Source organism: Melospiza melodia, chromosome 20 (assembly GCF_035770615.1).
Source record: "Melospiza melodia melodia isolate bMelMel2 chromosome 20, bMelMel2.pri, whole genome shotgun sequence".
NCBI classification, from domain to species: Eukaryota; Metazoa; Chordata; class Aves; order Passeriformes; family Passerellidae; genus Melospiza; species Melospiza melodia.
The window spans coordinates 13304276-13322993 of record NC_086213.1 but is presented as its reverse complement, the minus strand read 5'-3'; the positions used below and the strand labels follow the sequence as shown (position 1 = coordinate 13322993).

The 18718-nt window shown below is 48.4% G+C and overlaps 1 protein-coding gene and 1 long non-coding RNA gene across 2 annotated transcripts in view; one reads left to right on the top strand and one right to left on the bottom strand.

The window, feature by feature from the left end:
* Window positions 1–983: 983 nt before the first annotated feature.
* Window positions 984–16934, bottom strand: RFLNA (refilin A). The gene is made up of 3 exons (XM_063173176.1): window positions 16612–16934; window positions 7933–8042; window positions 984–6273 (listed from the first exon to the last, which is right to left on the bottom strand). Exons 1-3 carry the CDS (start codon window positions 16819–16821, stop codon window positions 5940–5942), a joined length of 654 nt encoding a protein of 217 aa, XP_063029246.1. The 5' UTR covers window positions 16822–16934; the 3' UTR covers window positions 984–5939.
* An 836-nt stretch (window positions 16935–17770) lies between these two features.
* Window positions 17771–18718, top strand: part of LOC134427594 (uncharacterized) — a 45738-nt gene continuing 44790 nt past the window's right edge. The window contains exons 1-2 of the long non-coding RNA XR_010030201.1: window positions 17771–17848; window positions 17958–18152. This is a non-coding gene — a long non-coding RNA (uncharacterized LOC134427594). The remainder of the gene's footprint in view (window positions 17849–17957; window positions 18153–18718) is intronic.

The window sequence follows — 18718 nt, the reverse complement described above, 5'->3', positions numbered from 1 at the left end:
CTCAGGAATCTTCATTGGACAGCACTCACATTTTATGGTTTTATTTAAATAGCAGGAGTGGACGCACATGTCCTTCATCTGGCATCTGGGTGTCAGCCAGTGAGCTCGCCCGGCTGCACAGCCCCTGCCTTCTCCAAGTTGTGTTTCCTCAGGTTCTCAGCCATGAGCTTGTCTCCATCCTTCATCCTAGGAGCAGTTCAGCCATAATTTCTGTCAGAGGCTTGGGATGAGGACACGGGCACTTGCGCTGCAGCTGAAGCAAATTCTTGCATAACATGGCTTTGCTTCTCCTTTCCATTCCTTAGAGTTTTACAGCCCTTTTCATCCAAGCCTATTGACTTCATCCCTATAAATCCACTGATTTTTCCATAAGGATTAGTGTCAGATTCTCCCTGCAGACATCTTGGGTCTTGGAAGACAAAGGAGTGTTCTACTGAGGGCTGGCTGGTGAGCCTGAGGCAAATACAGCCACGGCTTTGAAATGCCCTTCATGGCCAGGCAGGGTGAGCCCCAGGGCACTCGTCCACCACTGGGATTTGGGAAGCCAGGACATGGGAGGGATCCCAATAGTGCCTGGAATGTGGATACCTGGATATGAAATAAGTACTGTGTGAGTTCTTCCTGCCCTTGGAGGCCGTGGAAAAGCCGGGAGAGGAATTATCTAGATCCAACACCAGGGCTTCATAGCTAGCTGGGTACAAGATGAAGCTGGAGAGGGAAATTTAGAGTGAAGAAATGGTCAAACTGACAACCAGGGAAATCCTGAAAGGTAAAACTGCCTCTGAGAGTTCCTCCTCAGCTTTTCAGCTTTCCCTGGGCACACAGAGCAGGGTTTGCACATCACAGCACTGACTGTGCCACAGCCACCCATCCATGAGAGCTGGGCTGAAATACACAGAAAGGGACAGATACACCAGAAACAGAAAAAGGGCATTAGGCACCAAGGGATATGGAAGAGGAAGGAAACTCTGCACACATCAGCATGAGGGTTTGAGCATTTTATTATGATATATAAATTTTGTCTTCTTAAATTACTCTCTATGAGTTGAACAGAAAGGGATTATGGTGGAGGAAGGAATATACAAAAATAAAAGGATATTGTGAGCTACTGCATCACCACATATACAACAGTAAAGTACTTTACAAGCACTTAGAGAATCAGACTTACAAAAATAAAAATATGACACATCCTTATGCATTTCCACCACTTTTAAGTTCTCTTCTTCCTTCTCTAACCTTCAGACACCTTTCAATCCCATCCTCAGGTCACAATTCATATGATAAGATACTTTGCTCATTCTGATGGCCATTACAGTATCTGAAAAAGAATTAGTGCCTCCCAAGACTTATAAAATCCACTGGTTATAGAGCTTTAGGGGAGCTGTTTAGAACAGATCAATTTGTGAGTGATCAGGTGATCCTCAGGGAGCAGACTTTATCTGGCAATAAAAATCTGAATATCCCCCAAGAAGATCCATCATCCCTCCAAAGCATTGCCCCGTCTCACAGAGGCACAGCTCTGTGCCTGTTTGATTGATGCTCAGAAAGCACCTCGTGAGCCTGGGGAATGCTGATGCTCACAGGCTGCAGCAGGGCTCAGTGACTGTGGCAGAGGATGGATCTGATTTTGTTTCAGCTCTAAAAAAGGCAAAGATGCCTTTTCCTACAGGAAAAGAGGCGGGTTAAAACCACAATGGCTAAATATCCTAGATCACAGTGTTCACACACAGAACCGTTCACTTCTATGTCAGTCTCACACAGTCTTTAGTCTTCAGTTTAAAGTCTCCACAAAGTCTTTTTTGCTCATTAGCCCTCTGGTGACCTTTCCCATTTTTTTTAAGACACACTCAACATAAATAGTAAATAGCATTCACTTCTCTGACCAGCAGCTCACTCAAACACTGCTATCAACACCCAAACACCATTTCAACAGTCCCAGAAAGTGTGCACCCAGGGTGCAAACCTGTCTGTATTTCACATTGAGGAAAGTAGAGCTGGCTTAGGAAGGGAAAAAAAAAAAAAAAAAAAGAAAAAGACAAACTATAAAGACAAGCAGTAAACTTTTGGTCAAAGTTGTTCTCTGCAGTTTGTGCAACATATTCCACGGCTTCTAAAAGTTCAATATTTGGTTAGGGTTTCATCTTTTTGGCCCCAAATGCAATGACAGCAATGCAGGCAGGCCAGACAGGAGCACACTGTTGTATTCCAGGGCAAAAGAATCATAGGGAGAGATGGGAGAGAATGGGAGAGACCCCCCACCTTTGAGATAGGGACTTTCCATATTGAAAAAAAAACCAATCTTCCCCTCATCAAAAAAGATAAAGGCAGTGTCTGACTTTACCCATCAGGCTTGCAGAGCTGTGGGCAACATGCACATCAGGAACCTGGGGGGAAATGGTGTAGCCACAGTCCCAGCTGTTCAAGGAAACTCACATTTCCATGGTCTAAATTTATCATTTGTATCTTTGAGAAACATACAGGAACAAACATCTGTTGGCTGAGATCAACAACACTCCATTTAAAAGAAAAGCACCTCCCTAGTGGGACTAATTGTTCCTTTCAGATGTACAACCACACTACAGGTATGGCACAAGGCACTTCTTGGCTGCCCAGAATGATTCTTCATTGGCAACACAAAAAGACAATTCAGTTTCTGGTGTTTAAGCAAAACAAAAAAAGTCATCACTTTTCCAGTCATGAGTAAGATGAACTTTGGCTTTTCTAGCACTGCCTAACCCAGCCACAGGGCTGGGAGCAGCAGGGACAGAGTGGGCAGGAGGCTGGGATGTGAGGACTTGAGCCTCTGTGGTTTCCTTGACCTCAGGAAAAACAGAGTCCCTTTCCAACACCAGCCTTTGCTGAGAGAAAATCAGCTTGTGATGGGCCCATGGCAGATACCATATAAGAAGGGATTTTTCAAAAATTTCTCCAGATCTCAGGCACTTGTCAATGTCCCAGTTTGGACTGGTCCAGGGTGACAGTCCCACCACAGCCACCATGGCTACACAGCTCAGAATGTGCTCAGCAGCCTAGAAACCCAAGCTGCTTTCTATCTTTTTTTTTTCCCCCTACATGGCAAAACCAGAAAAGCTGCTTAAACTCAAAGGAGCAGGAGCACGTTAGGTCACTTCTGGTGTATTTGCAGAGAAAACAAAGCATGAAGCTTCAAAGAGGCCTGGGCTGGGTGTGTGGGACCCTCCAGCACCAAGGATGCAGCCCTCCACTGCACCCTCCTGGGGTCACATCCACCTGTGAGACTTTGCCTCAGCAGCCCCTCTCCCTGTGAGGTGAAAGTCCAGGTTGAGGTTCAGTTTCTCTGCTGGATTTGTATTTGCACACTGGGTTTTTTTTGGCTTGCCTTGAATTTTCTTTTACTGATGCAGCTGATATTTAGGAAACAGAACTAACAGTGGGCAGAGTGGGCAGAAACCTGCAGCCAGTCATGAAGAAAGGAGTTTTTCTCAGGAAAAGCTGTCCTGCTCAAAGACCACCATGCTCAAGAACAGCAGCTTTGTGCTCAAAGCAGGGGCATAATCCAGCTGTTCAAAGGGGCAAAGCCTGATGTGTGGTCAGACCAGGGAGAGGCTCTGAGGTCAGCCTGTCTCCATCAGTCCACTCTGTCATGGTGCAGGGATCTCCTGGGTGTGAGTTTGGCCTTGCTTTTGGACCTGGATGGCCCTGCTGTCAGCCTGGGACCCTGCCCTTGGCACAGACCCTCAGGGATGCAGGCACTGAGCCCTGCATGTGCCACAGGGGTATTTCCCCTGCTCCCAAGGCCCATCAGCAGCACGTGGCCAACAGGACAGACCCAAAGATGAACCAGCAAGTAAGTGCATCACCAACCTCACTGCACTAGGGCCATGTTCATCCAGGCACCAACTCCCTGCTGCCTAAGCCAGCTCTGTTTGCTGGAGCCCTGGGGAGAAGGGTTGCTTCAGGCATAATAATCCCTCTGGAGGCAGATGCTGCTTTTCCAGGCTTTGATGCTGACAGACAGTGACAGCAGACTCTGACCACTAACAAATATAGTCCTTGTTTGTGCTGCTGTAAAGGATTCAACAGTAGGTGGAAGCCTTGGAAATCCTTTGAGGGGTTCTTCCTACCAAGCCTTAACTCCCAGTGGGCAGGGAGAGTTCAGCACTGCCCTAACACACATCTTTCAGCACTAACGATGCTCCAGCTGTCAGGATTGAAGTTTGTATTTAAAGACTTTATATTTACCTCTGGTGGAAAAACTGTGCTACATTTTAAACAAGAGAACTCTGTTTCATAAAGGTCACAGTTCTGGTCACATTTACCAACTGCTTTTTGAAACTGATGGAAAAAGTATCTTTAAAAGTCACTAATTTTATTATTTTTTCAAGTTTCTCAGACTTTTTTTTTTTTAAATCTCAGCGGGTTTGTGCGTCAACTGTTCTGGGCAATCAGCTACGTCTTGTTGACATTGTTAATAGGCTTTCTGACTTGGCTGCTCAGCTGTGTTCTGAAATAACTCCATCAGACTCACAGCAAGTCAGGAACAAAATGGAAAGTTTAGAAGAGAGAAAGCTGGAAATTAATTTCCGGAGCTGTGCGGTTATTTCTAAGTCGGAGCAGCATGCAAAAATTCTTGGTAAGATTTTTGGAGACAATTCCGTGCTATTTTCAAAGTTATATGTTTGTGGGAATCCAGGCTCTTGCAGATTTTCATCAAGAGACCGAAGTGAAGATAAAGCAGGAGATGGGACTCATGACTGGGGAATGTTTTACCCTAGGATGGTTGCACTGACTCCTGCTCACTGTTCCTTGGTCCTGTTGCAGAGACAGTTCAGCTGCTTGTGGAGTTGCTGTTTTTAGTGCTACAGCCTGGCTGAGTAAGGAAAACCCAGATGGATTTGGGCTCTTCAATCCTTCAAGCTCTACACTGAGAAAGTTTGGCTGCTCCTCTACAGGCAGAAAAGCTGCCCATGCCACAAATATGGAAACTATTGAGAGGGTGAGTTAACCCTGCCCTGGCTTCAAAGAAACCAGGGAACTTTCTGCTCTACACTCCTCTCTGCAATACAGCCACACCCTGAAACTCAGAAGGGCTGCAAGTGCATACAGATCCCTTAATTAGGTGTTGGAGGCAGTGAACAGCATGGTACACTTGGTATGGCAATACTTTTGATAGAAGGGTATTGGGCTCCTAAATCTCTCAGTCACTTTTAGAAACTAGTCCTTCAGCTGTTCACTTTCCTCAGTCTCCCTCCTTGCTCCTGGCTGGGCTCACAAAAGATGTGTCTATGCATCACAGCAGGCCTTCCTCCCATCTCCTGGTTGTGCTGTGCTTTGCTATGGGACACAAACATCCAGCTGCTAGCAAGAGCTGGGGGACCTGTTTAAATCCTCTTTTTCTTGGGGTGACAGTCTCCACTCCTCTCTGTGACTGTGGTGCTGTAATAGGGCAGCTCTCACTGAGAGGAGCTGTTGGAGCAAGCTGTGATGTACTGGTACAAATAACCACCTCCTCTGCATTTCAGCTCTCAAAGAGATCGGGCCTGGTGTGTGCTGGGCCGAACAGACGCTGACTCTGCAGTTGGTCTTCCCTTTGCAGAGACCAAAATAGCTCTGAAGCTTACAATGACTCTCACCTATGTGCTAGACAAGACCTACAGAGCTCATAAGGCATCACTCTGCAATGGGTAACAGGGTCCTTTGTCATCTTGATTTCATCTAAACACAAGCCAAAAATAGATATGCTCGGAGAAAAAAACAAAACAAAACGAACAACCCAAAAATAAAATCCAGATCATGAATGTCAGGAACGTCGCAAAACACAAGCCAGCCTCTCACTGATCAAAACCATCCTGTGCCCTGCAAGCCTCGGGAGCTGCTCTCCGGCCATGAATGTTCAGTTGCCACCAGGCAAGGCGCAGCCAGAGCCCCGTGCAGGCCGTGCCCCGGCGGGGTCGCACGGATCAGAGGCTCTCGCTGTACATGACGCACGGGCTGGTTTCCTCACACAGTTCCAGCTGCACGCTGGAAGCGAACCAGCGCTTGGCACAGCCCAAGCTGTAGTTGAGGGTGGTCCGGTAAATGTTCTTGGCACGCTTAGGGAAAATGATGGTCGTGCTCTGAAACCTCACCGGCTTCTGGCGGGGCTCAAAGATCAGCTGGGACTTGTAGTTGCGCCAGGTGCAGTTGGGAGCGGCGATGATGGTCTCGCTGTAGGTGGTGACCGTGGGGATGGGGCCGTAGAAGATGTCGTCCCGGTAGTGCTTCTCCGAGTCGTACTTCACCTCAGAATTGCATCTATGGAGGACAGCAAGGGATCAGGAGCACAGCCCAGGCAGCAAAGGAGGCCAGACAGGCAGGACTCCTCTCTAACCCTCCGAAGCTGGCAGCATTTACCACCTTGTACTGCACAGACACTGGGGAGGTGCCAACTCTACAACCCAAAGCCAAGAGGACTCTGTCCTGCTGGGGAATCTTGTTGGAACCCCACCTTGCTGTGAATCCATCTCAGCATTTCTGCAATGTAGCAGAACCAGAGCAGAAAACACCTTGCTGCAGAGGCTCCAAGCAACAACTCTTCTTCCTCTGGTTTTCTCCAAGGGTCCCACTGCAGCCTCAGCTCAGCCCTAAGAGCTACCTACACTGGAGGCAGACAACCTGTAATGGACCTGTTGAGCCATCAAGGCTGTTTGTCTTTTCTTTCTTCATTGCACAAAAATGCCCAAACCAGCTAAAATCTGAGTGCTGAGAGGGGTGAGGATGCTTGTTGGAGCCTACAAAAAATCCAAGCAATGCTGAAAGAGCAGGAAAACCAAAGGGATATTGTGGGCTATGGCTGCTCAAGCCACTGGTCTCAAAGGAACTGGCCACCTGAAATGCCAACAGATGAAGAACCACACAAGGTAGGATACCATGACCCTGCCTTTTTTTCTGCAGCCATCCAGAAAGGATGTACAGACACCGGGTCAGAAAAAGGGCTTTTCCTGGAATTCCTAGCCATGGTGAGCAGGACTTCCACTGATTTTCCCCGCTCTCCAAACGCTCCTCCAACAATCAGCAGCCAAGGAATGTGCAGTTCCACGTAAAAAAGATTAAAAGCTGGGTGTGTGCTTGTCATTACCTCCACCCAGAGGGGGGCTGACTGATTGTGCACCGCGTGTAATCTGAGCTGCTGTAATGTATTTTGCACAGCTAGGGTGTAAGCAAGTCATTCAGCACACATAAAAGAAGACTCCGATGTAATCACCATAAAAACATGCCCGCTGGCAGGTCCTCAGCCAGCAGAGATTTACTGGGGTACATTTCAAGAGAGACTTTTGCATGGGCTGGGGGGGTTTACAGTCCTCCCACTGTCCCTGACCCAAGCTGTGTGTAAGTGCTCCATGCTGTTTGCAGGATACATCCCACATCAGCAAAAGAGCAAATGAAGAGCAAAGACCAACATTTATCCATGGCCACAATACCAGCCCCACAGGAGGGCAGAACATCTCCATCACTGGCTTGAGGGACCATCTCCTCACACAGAAGAGCTCAGTCTCTGTGGGCTGTCTAATGCTGGTTTCTCTGTGGCAAGAGTGAACAAAAACGGGTGCCAATTAGAAGGGTGTTGCTTCTTCTGAAGATACAAGTCATCTGGGAACAGTATGAAGACCATCAGATTACTTAGTGGAGGCCATCAAGCCCACAGATGGTAATGGTTTTCTCTCATAGCCTTGGATTTTAGCTGGCCTTGGAAGGAAAACTGCCTTCTGTTAAAACCTCCCTCCAGTTCTTGCCTCCTCCTCCTCTCTGCTTGTGTTGCTGTCAGTGGCTTTAATTCAGGAATTACCCTCCCACCTGTCCTTCCCTATCCATCAAAAAAACCATGACTCCCATTTGTAAACACATTTTAATTTTTGGCAGAAGCACCAGCAAAAAGACAGAAATCCCCATCTACCCACCCAATCCCATCTGTACCTGATTTCCTGCACGGGCTCAGGGTTGACCTCAATGCTTTCTCCAAAAAACACCGGGTACATTCGCGGCCTTATCTCTGGCATGGATGGGTTCAGGAGCAGATAAGGCATCTGCAGGGAAGGAGAGCACAGCAAGTGTTGGAACACGACAGATGGGGCTGGCACAGTTCATAACGTGCTGTGGCTGGCAGTTGAGCAGCCTAACAGAACACCTGGACTGTCCTCACCAACCAGCACACCTCCCAGGTACGTGACTGGGCCCACATCTCTGTCACTTCTTGCTGCAGTATCTGTTTGTTGAAATTTAACCTTGCCTTTCCTTCTTCCTTTCTTGTTTCTCATAGGAATTGCAATTGTTTTCAAGTTTTCTTTAGCCCTGATATTGCCTTTACTGATAGGAATTAACAAGTCTTAAAAAACTCAAAATGTGTCAGCATGGAGAAGTGCTCCATGTCTGACCTAACACAGCGACAGGGCCTAAGGCTGCTGACTTGAAGCATGTAGGTTTACTGAAGTGAGACATGTATATGTATTTTTAAAGATATACATACAAATATGTACATAAAATCATGTTTCCCTTGAAACAATCCAGCAGAGGAAGTGATAGACTTGCTGTTCCCGAAGTCTCTGTGCCAAAAATGGCTCTTGTGCTCCAAAGGACATTCTTGTTAACCATAAAACTGAGGGTGGGGTGAGACACCAGGGCACCTTGTGGCCTCTGCAATACAGGAAGCCAGTTACAAGCCAGCACTTTATAACGAATGGAGCAGCTCCAATTCATGACACCAAAAACTGGATTTTTAGGACTAACTGCACTGTGAACTTACTTACTCTGACAAATTGTCACAGACCAGCCTAGGCTCCTCTGCCCACCACAGAAATGACTAATCCCACTTCTCTATACTGAATGCTCTTAAACACCAGTTCCCACATATGGGGATCCTGTGTCTGGTGCCTGGACCAAACCCAGCAGCTAATTCAGCCTAATCCTGCCCTCCTGGAAAAATGTCACTGCAGGTTTCAGTCTCTGCCACAGCTTTTCTGTCAGCAGATATTTATGACGCACAGGGACACAGGATCTCTTTAAAGGGGATGGCTGGCAGCCCCTGTGCTGTCTGTAGATGGCTAGCTGAGGTCTGCTTTCTTCTGCTGGTTTGGGCCTTCTGCCTCAGGCTACGGCAAAAAATGTCACTGCTCCATCTGAATTTGCCAAGCCACTTAATTCCGTGTCCCAAAGCCACAAAGCTGTTTCTTCTTTTCATACTGAAATTTCCCTGCACTTTACAACTGTGTAAAGTTGTACTATTAAGTAAAATGGCCAACCCCTCTTTTTGATTGAATACTGTTCCATTGTCAAAACAGAACAGTATCTGCATAGTTATAGGGGGGAAAAAGAAAAAAAAATATATGTTCACTCTCCCTAGCAAACACTGGCCAAAAGGCAAAGTTCATTCCTGAATTGCTTTCAACACTCTTGACAGGGGAGGGCAAGGGCAGCCTTTCTGGTCGTAAATAAAGCTCTTTGCTTCTGAAATGTGAATTGTTTACATCAGACAAGCCTCAGTTCACAAGGGTGCAGATGTCCAGCTTGTAACAGTCTGCACAAGGCCAGAGCTCTTTCTAAAGACATTCTCTACATAAGAAGAGGTTCCTTTGGGTGCAGGCGTCAAACACCATTTGCACATGGTCATGAGCTTTGTGAACAGCAGGCAGGCTCCCCTTGGGGGTTCACCTGCAGAGGGATGCAGATTGCTTGAACTGGTGAAGGAAACAACGCTGGGGATGTGTGTCCCTCCTTTAAAGAAGCAGTTTCCAAGAAGTGCTTCCAGGCAAACAAGCCTTCACACTTCTTGCTAACAAATGCTGACCCTAAGTGTGCTCCAAACATCCCCAGGATGCAGGAGATGTTACGAAGTCTTTCCCGTGGCCTAGCAGGAACATAGCTGGGGCATCTGGCCCCCAGTGTGTGCATGGGAAAAGCCTTCCCAGCCCGCTGAGCGCTGGGGTGCTGCTCGGTCAGAGCGTGGGCACGGCGGCAATCGCTGTCTGTGCAGAGCTCAAGTCCCACAGCAGGGAACAGGAAACAAGAACACGCTGCAGAAACACCACCAGAGTGCACGGAGAAACAGAGGTGCTGGCATGCACGACTGACATCAATCAGAGTCAAAAATCTGCTGCTGAACTCGGTGAGAGCAGGACTAAGTGTTCTCCAGGTTAGTGCTGGATGGGGTGTGATGAGACTATTTCCATTGGGAGTTACAGTTAACCTTGCTCTGGGCAGGGAAGGGTGGCAAAAGGCATTTCATAGGCTGTGGATGAGCACCAACTTCAGACTTGCAGGCTTGGCTTAGTTTAGAAAGCTGGAACAACTGAGAACACTGGCAGGCCAAAGCCAGGACTTCTGCTGCCTGTCGAGACCATTACAGACTCAGGCCTCTCTTCTGTGAGCTGCTGTAGATCAGAAACTCCAAAGTAACCTGGAAGTCTGCACATGGAAGATGTAAATAACTTACAAATCATGGCCTAAAAATAGAGATCTCTAAGATCCTGCAGGCTGCTCACCAAACAGCAACTGATTTGCTTGCAGAGCATGAAGGGGTCACTAAACAGCAACCACAGGTTTCACACAGCAGCCACTGAGAGGCACCTCAGGTGACATTTTGTTTTCCCTCCAGTGATGTTCTGAAATGTCAGCTCCTGCAAGTCACCTGGAGCTGGGAAGCAAGGAACAGGGGATATGAGCTTTCCAAAAGATTTGTCTTTGGGGCTGAAATGTTATATGCTTGGCACATGTCAAAAGCTGGCTTTTTGGCAAGAGTTTGACACCGACTCCTTCCAATCTGCTTTAAGGAAAAAAAACCAAAAATGTCCTGCCTGTCAAAAAAAATACTGACTCAATTCTTTTTTCTTTCTGCACAGGAATGGTCGAAAGAGGAGGAGCACTGGACTGCTGAGTTCCCTTGAGAAAATCAGGATCCCTGGCTTTTTTCTAGGAATCACCTGGTGATCTCCAGACACTCCACAAATGAGGTAGGTTTCTATATTATCCTGCACTATGGACAGACTGGCAGGGAACAGAGCTTGATGCACATTTCTGGGGGTCACTGATGGTGAAGAGGAGAAGCCCAGATCACTTCAGACCAGGCTATCCATAAGTGATCCATAGTTGAGGTCTGTCTATCCAAGGGCTGCTGTGCTGGAACGCTGCAGTGGGGACCTGACCCATCTGTCCCCACTAACTGGAGCTCTGCTGGCACTTACCAGGTGCAGCTTCACAAAAGACACCACAACCCTGGCATCTTTAAGGACAGAAGGGGTCTGGCAAGGAAGGTTGAAAACACAACATGAAAGATACCAAAGATATCAAAAAAGGGACTCCCATGTTTACAACTTGATCCAAGGCGAATACTAGGCAGTAAATGAGCTTTTATTTTTATTTCTTCTCTAGTACATAATTTGTGTCAACCAGCAAAGAGTTACAGTAGTATTAAAAAGCTGAAGAGCTTTCTTGTTTGGCTGCATTTTTCCCTTTGCCTTAACTCTGATGCCTTTCAGGCATGTAACGGCCTGGGCAGCTAAACTCTGCTTTCTGCAAGTAGCAGATAAATAAACACAGATAAAATTGGTTGCTGAATGGAATTCAATCTACAGCTCATCGACAGCATTGACTGTTCTTTAGCTGCCAAATTCCAGGCGGCAAAGCAAGAAAAAGCAAAGGAAATTAACAAGACTTGAAGTAAATAAACCCCCGAAACCTTTCCCCAGAGAGCACAAAGAACCAGAACTGACTGACTCCTTTTGCTATGGTCATTATACGGAAGGCACTAAGATGTGGCATTAGATCTCTAGGGACTGTAAGGGGAAACAGCTTTCCAAGTGTCAGGGCTACAAACAGGATACAGCTTCCCAAATTCCCAGCTCCTAACTTAGCTAGGGCATAAGCAAAATCTCTCACCACATTTTCCCACTATGGTAACATGTCAGGTCCATGAAAATGTCACTTTACTCAGCTGTTATTTACAGCTATAATGAAAGATCTGGCTGAGTTATTTGACACACATCTACATTCTCCGCTCTAGAAGATAAGCAGTATTTGTTTAACAGACCATTTATTTTCCCAATATCTGCACGTATTGCACATTACGAGTAATTTATACCAGAGCCGGATGAGATTATATTGGGAGGTGATAACAGAAAATGCAAAGCTCAGGTAGAAAGAAGGGGTTTATTATTTCAAAGAATTACATCCTTCCTGCTTATCTCCCTCTTTTATTTCAAATGGGAAATGTGTGCTACTTTGCTTATTGTCCACAGGGTTATGTAGGGACACAATGGAAATTCAGCAGCTAGAAGACATCACCCTCAATGTCTTTCATCAGAGCCACACTTTTCAGAGCAGATGATGACATCCTCATGCCTGTTTCCCTGATCTGCCCAGAAGGGACATCTGTCACATCAAGTGAGGCCCAGAGCCATGCCCTGTCCATCAAGGAGGAAGAGGAGCGGGTGCATATCCAGAACTGGGTGTGGCTGAGGGACAGGGAACAGCCAGGTGGGATTAGCCTTTGCCAGGAGAGGACACAGGCGTGGAGCTGAAGCTGGAGGAATTCCTGCAGGATCCAGTCCTGTGGGAGTGGCTCAGAAGTGGGTCAGGATGCCAGGCTGCCAACAAGCCCTGAGGCAAACCCTGCTGTGCTGCCAGCTGGGTGCCCTGCTCCCTGCACCAGCCTGGGGCTTCCCCAGAGCTGCCGGGACCCACAGGGCCTGGGGAGTCACGTTCCCTGTCCCTGCCTCGTGTGTGGGCTGCAAGCTGGCTCAGCTCGGGGTGCTGGGCCTCCCTCTCACGTGTGCTTTCAGGGTAGGTGCTGACAGGTATGGAAATTACATATGGAAAACCTTTGATGGCCATGTTCCCCACCCAGCCCCTACAGATATTGCTCCATTCCTGAAGCATTTTCAGTGCAGGATGAGATGCTGGCTCTGTGGCCCAAAGGGTCTTTCAAAATGCTGCATGTCAGGAAGAGATGTACTTTTGAGGTTTTTAATATGAGCCATTAATCCAACAGGGTTGGCACAAATGCTGACTTGGACCACGTTACTGGGACCCCGCTGTTGTCTGTGAAGGCTGTGCCAAGGGGCAAGGTCTCCTTCTCCATTCTTGAGATGAAGCTGGAATCTCCTCCCACCACCCAAGAGTGATTCTGAGTCATTCTTGCTGCTGAATGTAAGTAGAAATTCCCTTCATCCCCACAGCTGATTCAATGGGATATAGTCCCACAGAAGTCAGGGCTCACTGAGGCAAGTTGAGTGCACAAACACTTCAGTCTTACAAAGTAAAAGGAACTTTTGCAGTGGCAAAAGCTCCTTTCACTGTTGGGAAGGAACATAGAATCTGCTGCTTCAAGAACACACAATGGATAGTTCTGCAGACAATGTGAGCTTGATGTCCCCTGATATCCATTAGGAGTTCTCTGATGGATGCAAAGCACTTATTTCAGCATAGTCCAGAACAGTTCTTCTAGCCTCAATCAGTAACCCAGGGCAAGAGCAACAGGGAAAACTCTAAGCAGATATGGGTACTTTGATGTCATTTCATTCCCCACACTTTCAGCAACTGCTTATTTGTGCATATTATTAGGATTTATTTTGTTGTATTTCTGTTCCTTTTGACCCAGCTTTACAGACACAGTCTAGAGAATTCAGTAACCCAAGTCATAAGAATCAATTTAATAATGTTTCAGATTTAAAAGGCAGAACTAGGTAAAAGTCACCTTCTATTTTCCTTAGGATATTTGCACTTAAGCACAAAACACTTGACAAATTCCCTACATGGACTTTATTTGAAGAAATAAAAGCCAATTTATCCTGCACTACAAGTAAAATGAAAAAAAAAAAAGTCCCTAAATGGTGTTGAACTTGTGGTATTTATGACTCTGGCCCTAAATTGCCTTTCATATTTTCTTGGATCCCAAAGCTGTTCCCAAATTGGCTGGTTAAATGTGAATAAATGGTGCATTGTCTTTGAAACAAAGTTGTGCTTATTAAAGAGCAGAGAGTTTACTTTTTCAGAGTCACAGTTAATAACACAGAGCAGAGAGAGCACAGATTTTACACACAAGAAAGTCTTCGATAAGAGCATGCAATCTCCTTTCAGTCTCCATGAGAAGGGCTGTCTGTCCTGAAGCAGAAAAATTTTGTAACATATTTGTGAAGTTGGAGGAAAATAGCTGACTGCAGAAGAATGCAACTGGGTTCAGAGTGGTGGTTTGATAGTTGTGCAGCAAAGAATAGTATGAAATACTTCACTCAGATCTGGAATGCTGTTTCCTTCACCTGACAGCAATTTATTGTAACTGTACATAGTAGAACCTTGGCTGTTGGTGAGTTATGTATGGTTTTATAGTATTCCAACACAAAGAGTGCAGGTTGTGTTCCTGGCTCTGTCACGTTTATAAGCAAAACAAACACTAATATAACAGGCGATTAAAACCAGCATTTCTTGGTGTGCAAATAGCTGCAATTATTGATTTGCCAATTCCGCATGCTCTGATGAACAGCAGAGGAATAGACTTAAACAGAAGCACATTCATGGGTTGCATAACTGCTCATAGATCTGCAAGCCCTTGTAAAATGGCAAAATTAAAGCTAATTAGACACTGCAATTTAGAAGTATGAAGCAAGCAATACTCTTCACATTTTTCCTGCTTTAATATCAGCTGCAAGTACAGTATCTGCACAGTGGAAATGAGAGGAAGTGAAACTCTCTGTAGTCAAATAGAGTGAAAATTCCTATTTACTTCATTGTTTTGCAGTGAACCAGAGTTAAAGAGCAGAGCTCAGCACCACTCCAAATAACACAGTCCAACTGGTTTCAGCATTTGGATCCCTGCAAACTTCTGTACCTGCTAAGAGCATGGAATTCCATACATTCCCAATGTATGGAACCCATACTCTAAGTAGGAGCCCTTGCAAATGTGATTCAGAATTTGGAAACATCTACAGTGTGAGCTTTTCTGAAGTGTCCAAAATGTTCATTAAGGAGCAAAACAATTGAAAAACTTAACTTTACACAGATCACAGGAATAACTTTTTTCCCTGTAGGAGTCAAGCACTAAAAGTCTCAATCCTAACAGCCCATCAACTGCAATGAATTTTCTCATGTTCTTTCTTCTTCGATATCTAAAGACTTTCTTGGATGGTGTGGTGGTCAGCTGTCATATGACTGGAATGGAGACTGTCACATCCCCATTACAGAGTTTTGCAGACACCTTCAGCCCTGCTGTTTTTTGCTCCAGCAGCCTTCACTCACCTTCCTCCCCAATTTTATTTTACAGACACTCAGGAACAGCCTGATGCTGCCAAATCAGAGACGTGTGGGTAACTTTGTACATAAACACTCCCATTGAGATGGCACACACACCCAGGCATCTGCAGGTAAGGCTCCATATTAGGAACTGCAGCATTAGCAGGTTTGAGATTTGACTTTCATAATAAACCCTCACACCCTCTCCACTGTGAGGAGTCATTGTTCATGGGGAAGGTTTTGGCATGTTCAGGAGTAAAAAGGCAGTTTTCAGTAATATGCTCGAAATGCCTTAGAACTTGAGAAAGTGCACGAGGGTGTGAGGAGTCATTGCAAAATGTCTCTATGGGAAAGAAGTCTAAATTGTCACTAAACCAGAAGTAGATAAATTTTTCTAATGGAAAGATTTGTGCTGCAGTTTTAAACCAATTAACCATGTTGAATACACCTACAAACATCTTTCATACATGTTTAAAAAATTTTTAAAGAGCCCTGGGGAAGAACTTTCATCATTCTTTAAAAACCTCCACCACCATTGCTTATGCTCTGAACGCTGTGTTTTAAAAACAGGTTTTATAGCTCAGGGATAGAAATAAACAAATAAAGCAAAATAATAGTGATAATAAATCTACCCAGATCCCATATTCAAGCGTTTCACTGGCACTGCATCAGGCTGACCGAGACCTGCAGTGCTGTGCCAGCTGTCTGAGCTTACAAACCACCACCCCTGGCTCCGCTCGGCCGCCAGCGGACAAACCTTTCACACAGGCTCATGCCACAAAGCCCGGCTCCAGCAAGGGCAGCGGCACACAGCCCTTCCCAGACCCTGTTCCCGGACACACATCCCTACCCTGGCCCAGCTAAAGGGCACTTTTGTCTCTCTTTCAGCCACGGCTCCAGCAAACGCGGCTGCACGCTCCTCACAAACCAGATGCGGGATGCCAGGGCGTAATGATGGCTGGGAGCCAGACCCCCCTGCCTCGGTCCGGATCAATGCAGCTCCAACCTGTACCTACCAGGCAGAGCAGTGTCACCGAGAAACAACTACACTTTTCCGAAGGTGGGCAGGGGAGCTTGGTTCAGGCATGGGGTTTCACTCCCACACCGTTATTAGAGTTCACCCAGCCAAGCGGCCAGCACTCTGTGAGTGTATCCAAAACCCCTGCCCGGCACCGAGCCAAGCCCTGCCTGGCACAGCAGCGGCGCTGCCAACACCGGACCGCAGCCGCACGGGCAGCCCGGAGTGCCCTCGGTGGTGAGGGGCACTGCGGGGGGAACTCAGCCCAGCGGTGCCCGGGCAGTGGTCACAGGCGCCCTCCTGCCTTTCCCCCGCGGGGCCCGGAGGGGACAGAGCCCGGTGCCCGGTTTGGCTCTTACCACTTTGCCGTCCTTGGCCTCTCGCCGGTGGCCCGGGGCCGGGGGGTCCGCACCGCCGCTGCCCCCTGCTCGGCCCTCACCGGGCGACAGGGAGTAGAAGGGGGGGCTGGGGCTGGGGGGCAGCCCCGAGTCCGGACTGTCCAGCAAGCCTTCCCGGCTCTTCTCCTTCAGGCTCTCGTCCATCCCTTGCAGCTGGAGGTGACCTACCATGTCTGGGGGACAGCGAGGGGGCCGCGGCGGGAGAAAATCCTCCAGCGCCGCCCGCCGCGGAGGGAGGGAAGGGGAAGGGAGCCCGGGGGGCCCCTCCTGCGTCCCGACCGCCGCTACCAGCCTGCCGGAGCCTGGTGCTGCGCGGGGCAGCGCCAGCATCAGCCGGACCGGGGCGTCCCGGCCGCCTCCCCTCCACCGGCCCTGGCCCTGCCCGCCCGGCCGCCCCCGCCCTCAGGCGTTCCCAGGGGAGGGAAGCGAAGCCCGATCCCCCCGCCCAGCCCCGCGGGGACGCGGCCGAGTACGCGCGGCAGCGCCCGGGGCGGCCCCGCCGGCAGGGAGCGCTGGGCGCGGCGGGGACGGGATGGGGACGGGACAGGGATGCGCCGCGCTCGTCCACAGCCTGCGCCGCCCGCCGCCTCCCGGCGGCTCATTTATCCGGAGAGGGTGGGAGGGAGCCGGGCAGCGCCCTCCCCTTCCCCCGGCCCCCCAGCTCTGTCCCGGCCGCGCGTTCTCGGGCGCTTCCCAGGCACGGAGCGCGTTCGGCGCCGCCCGCCCGCCCTCTCCCTCCTGAGGGGACGGGGCAGCCCCCGCGCACGGCCGGCGGGAGAGGGATGTCCTCACACACCCACACACTTCCCCGTGGGCTGTGGCTGCCCTCTGCTCATTCCCTCACTGCTGTCCGAGTTTTCCCTCAGTTACGTTCCATTTTCCCCTCCGTTTTGTCCCTCTTCGATCTCGGCACTCTCCAAGGCTGGGAAAGGGGCCTTGCCACATACAACACGCCATCACGGGGGCACAGCTTCTCTCCACTCTTTCCCTCACTGCTGTCCCAAGTTTTCCCGCACTCAGAGCTGATTTTCCTCTCAGTTCTGATCTTTTCATCATCCTTTTTTCACCCCCACACCCCCAAAGTAGCCTTTCCCCTCAGTGTCGTGGCTTGTGGGCATGAGGGAAGAGACTTTCCTCTTGAGAACCATCGTCCCTCTCCGCTTCGAGGTGCCAAAAGTCAGCTTCACCAAGGCAGCAGGTAACCATGGCAGTCTTGGCTACCAAGGTGTTACACAAACCTGCCATATCCCCTCATGGCAGCCCTCACACCTCCTGCCTCCCTCACGCCTCTTTCTTTGGCTCCACAGCTTCCGGTCCACAACTGAGGAATCGGCCTCCTTATCCCAGCCATTGTGTGGTCAAGGCCAACGTAAACACCATGGAAGGGCATCCCAAATCACAGCACAGCCTCTAGCCAGGAAGAGCAGCATGTGCCAGCACGGAGGAGAATGAAGAGTCTACCGTCACCCTCAGGGTTCAGAGAAGCAGCAGCGGTTAAACAGGTCAGGCTGGCTGAAGCCAATATGGTCATCTGTTGCACAATAACCGGTTGAGGCTAATGTTACCTTGTCCACAGCCCTGGCTGTGTTTTTCTCATCATGTTTTCTCTCTACATAGAGTCTAGACTGTGAGAAATCTGGGGCAAGCCCACTCATATGGCTCAGCTCAGTGGAGCTTTATTGATGGCAAATAGGTTTCCATGGGAAGCTGTTGAAATCCAACTGGCCCTCTCTTGGTCTGAGTTACTGGCTCAGCACTGAGTGAAATGAGAGTGTGTCTGTTTGTGCTACAAAATGGACAAACACAATGCTTGTTGTGGCAACGAATGAAAATGTGAGGGGTCTGATACTGTACTTAGTGATAAAGGCTTCACACCCAAATCACAAAGATGGTGCAAAGTCCTTGGAAGTTGGGTTGAACCTAAAAGTGCCCCCACTGCATCCTCCTGAGGGAGCAGATCCCACTATGTGTTCCTACTGAATTCTAAAGGGAAAGCTAAGGATGCCCAAATGCACCTTTGACTGAAATGAGGGGCCCTCCTCAGAGTTTGAAGCGATTTGTATGCACT

Coding starts and splice junctions, on each gene's coding strand:
- RFLNA (XM_063173176.1), bottom strand. CDS start 16,821: ATGGTAGGTCACCTCCAGCTGCAAGGGATGGACGAGAGCCTGAAGGAG. Junction 8,043..16,611: donor AGGCCAAGGACGGCAAAGTG/GTAAGAGCCAAA, acceptor CCTTCCCTGCAG/ATGCCTTATCTGCTCCTGAA. Junction 6,274..7,932: donor GAGCCCGTGCAGGAAATCAG/GTACAGATGGGA, acceptor TGTCCTCCATAG/ATGCAATTCTGAGGTGAAGT.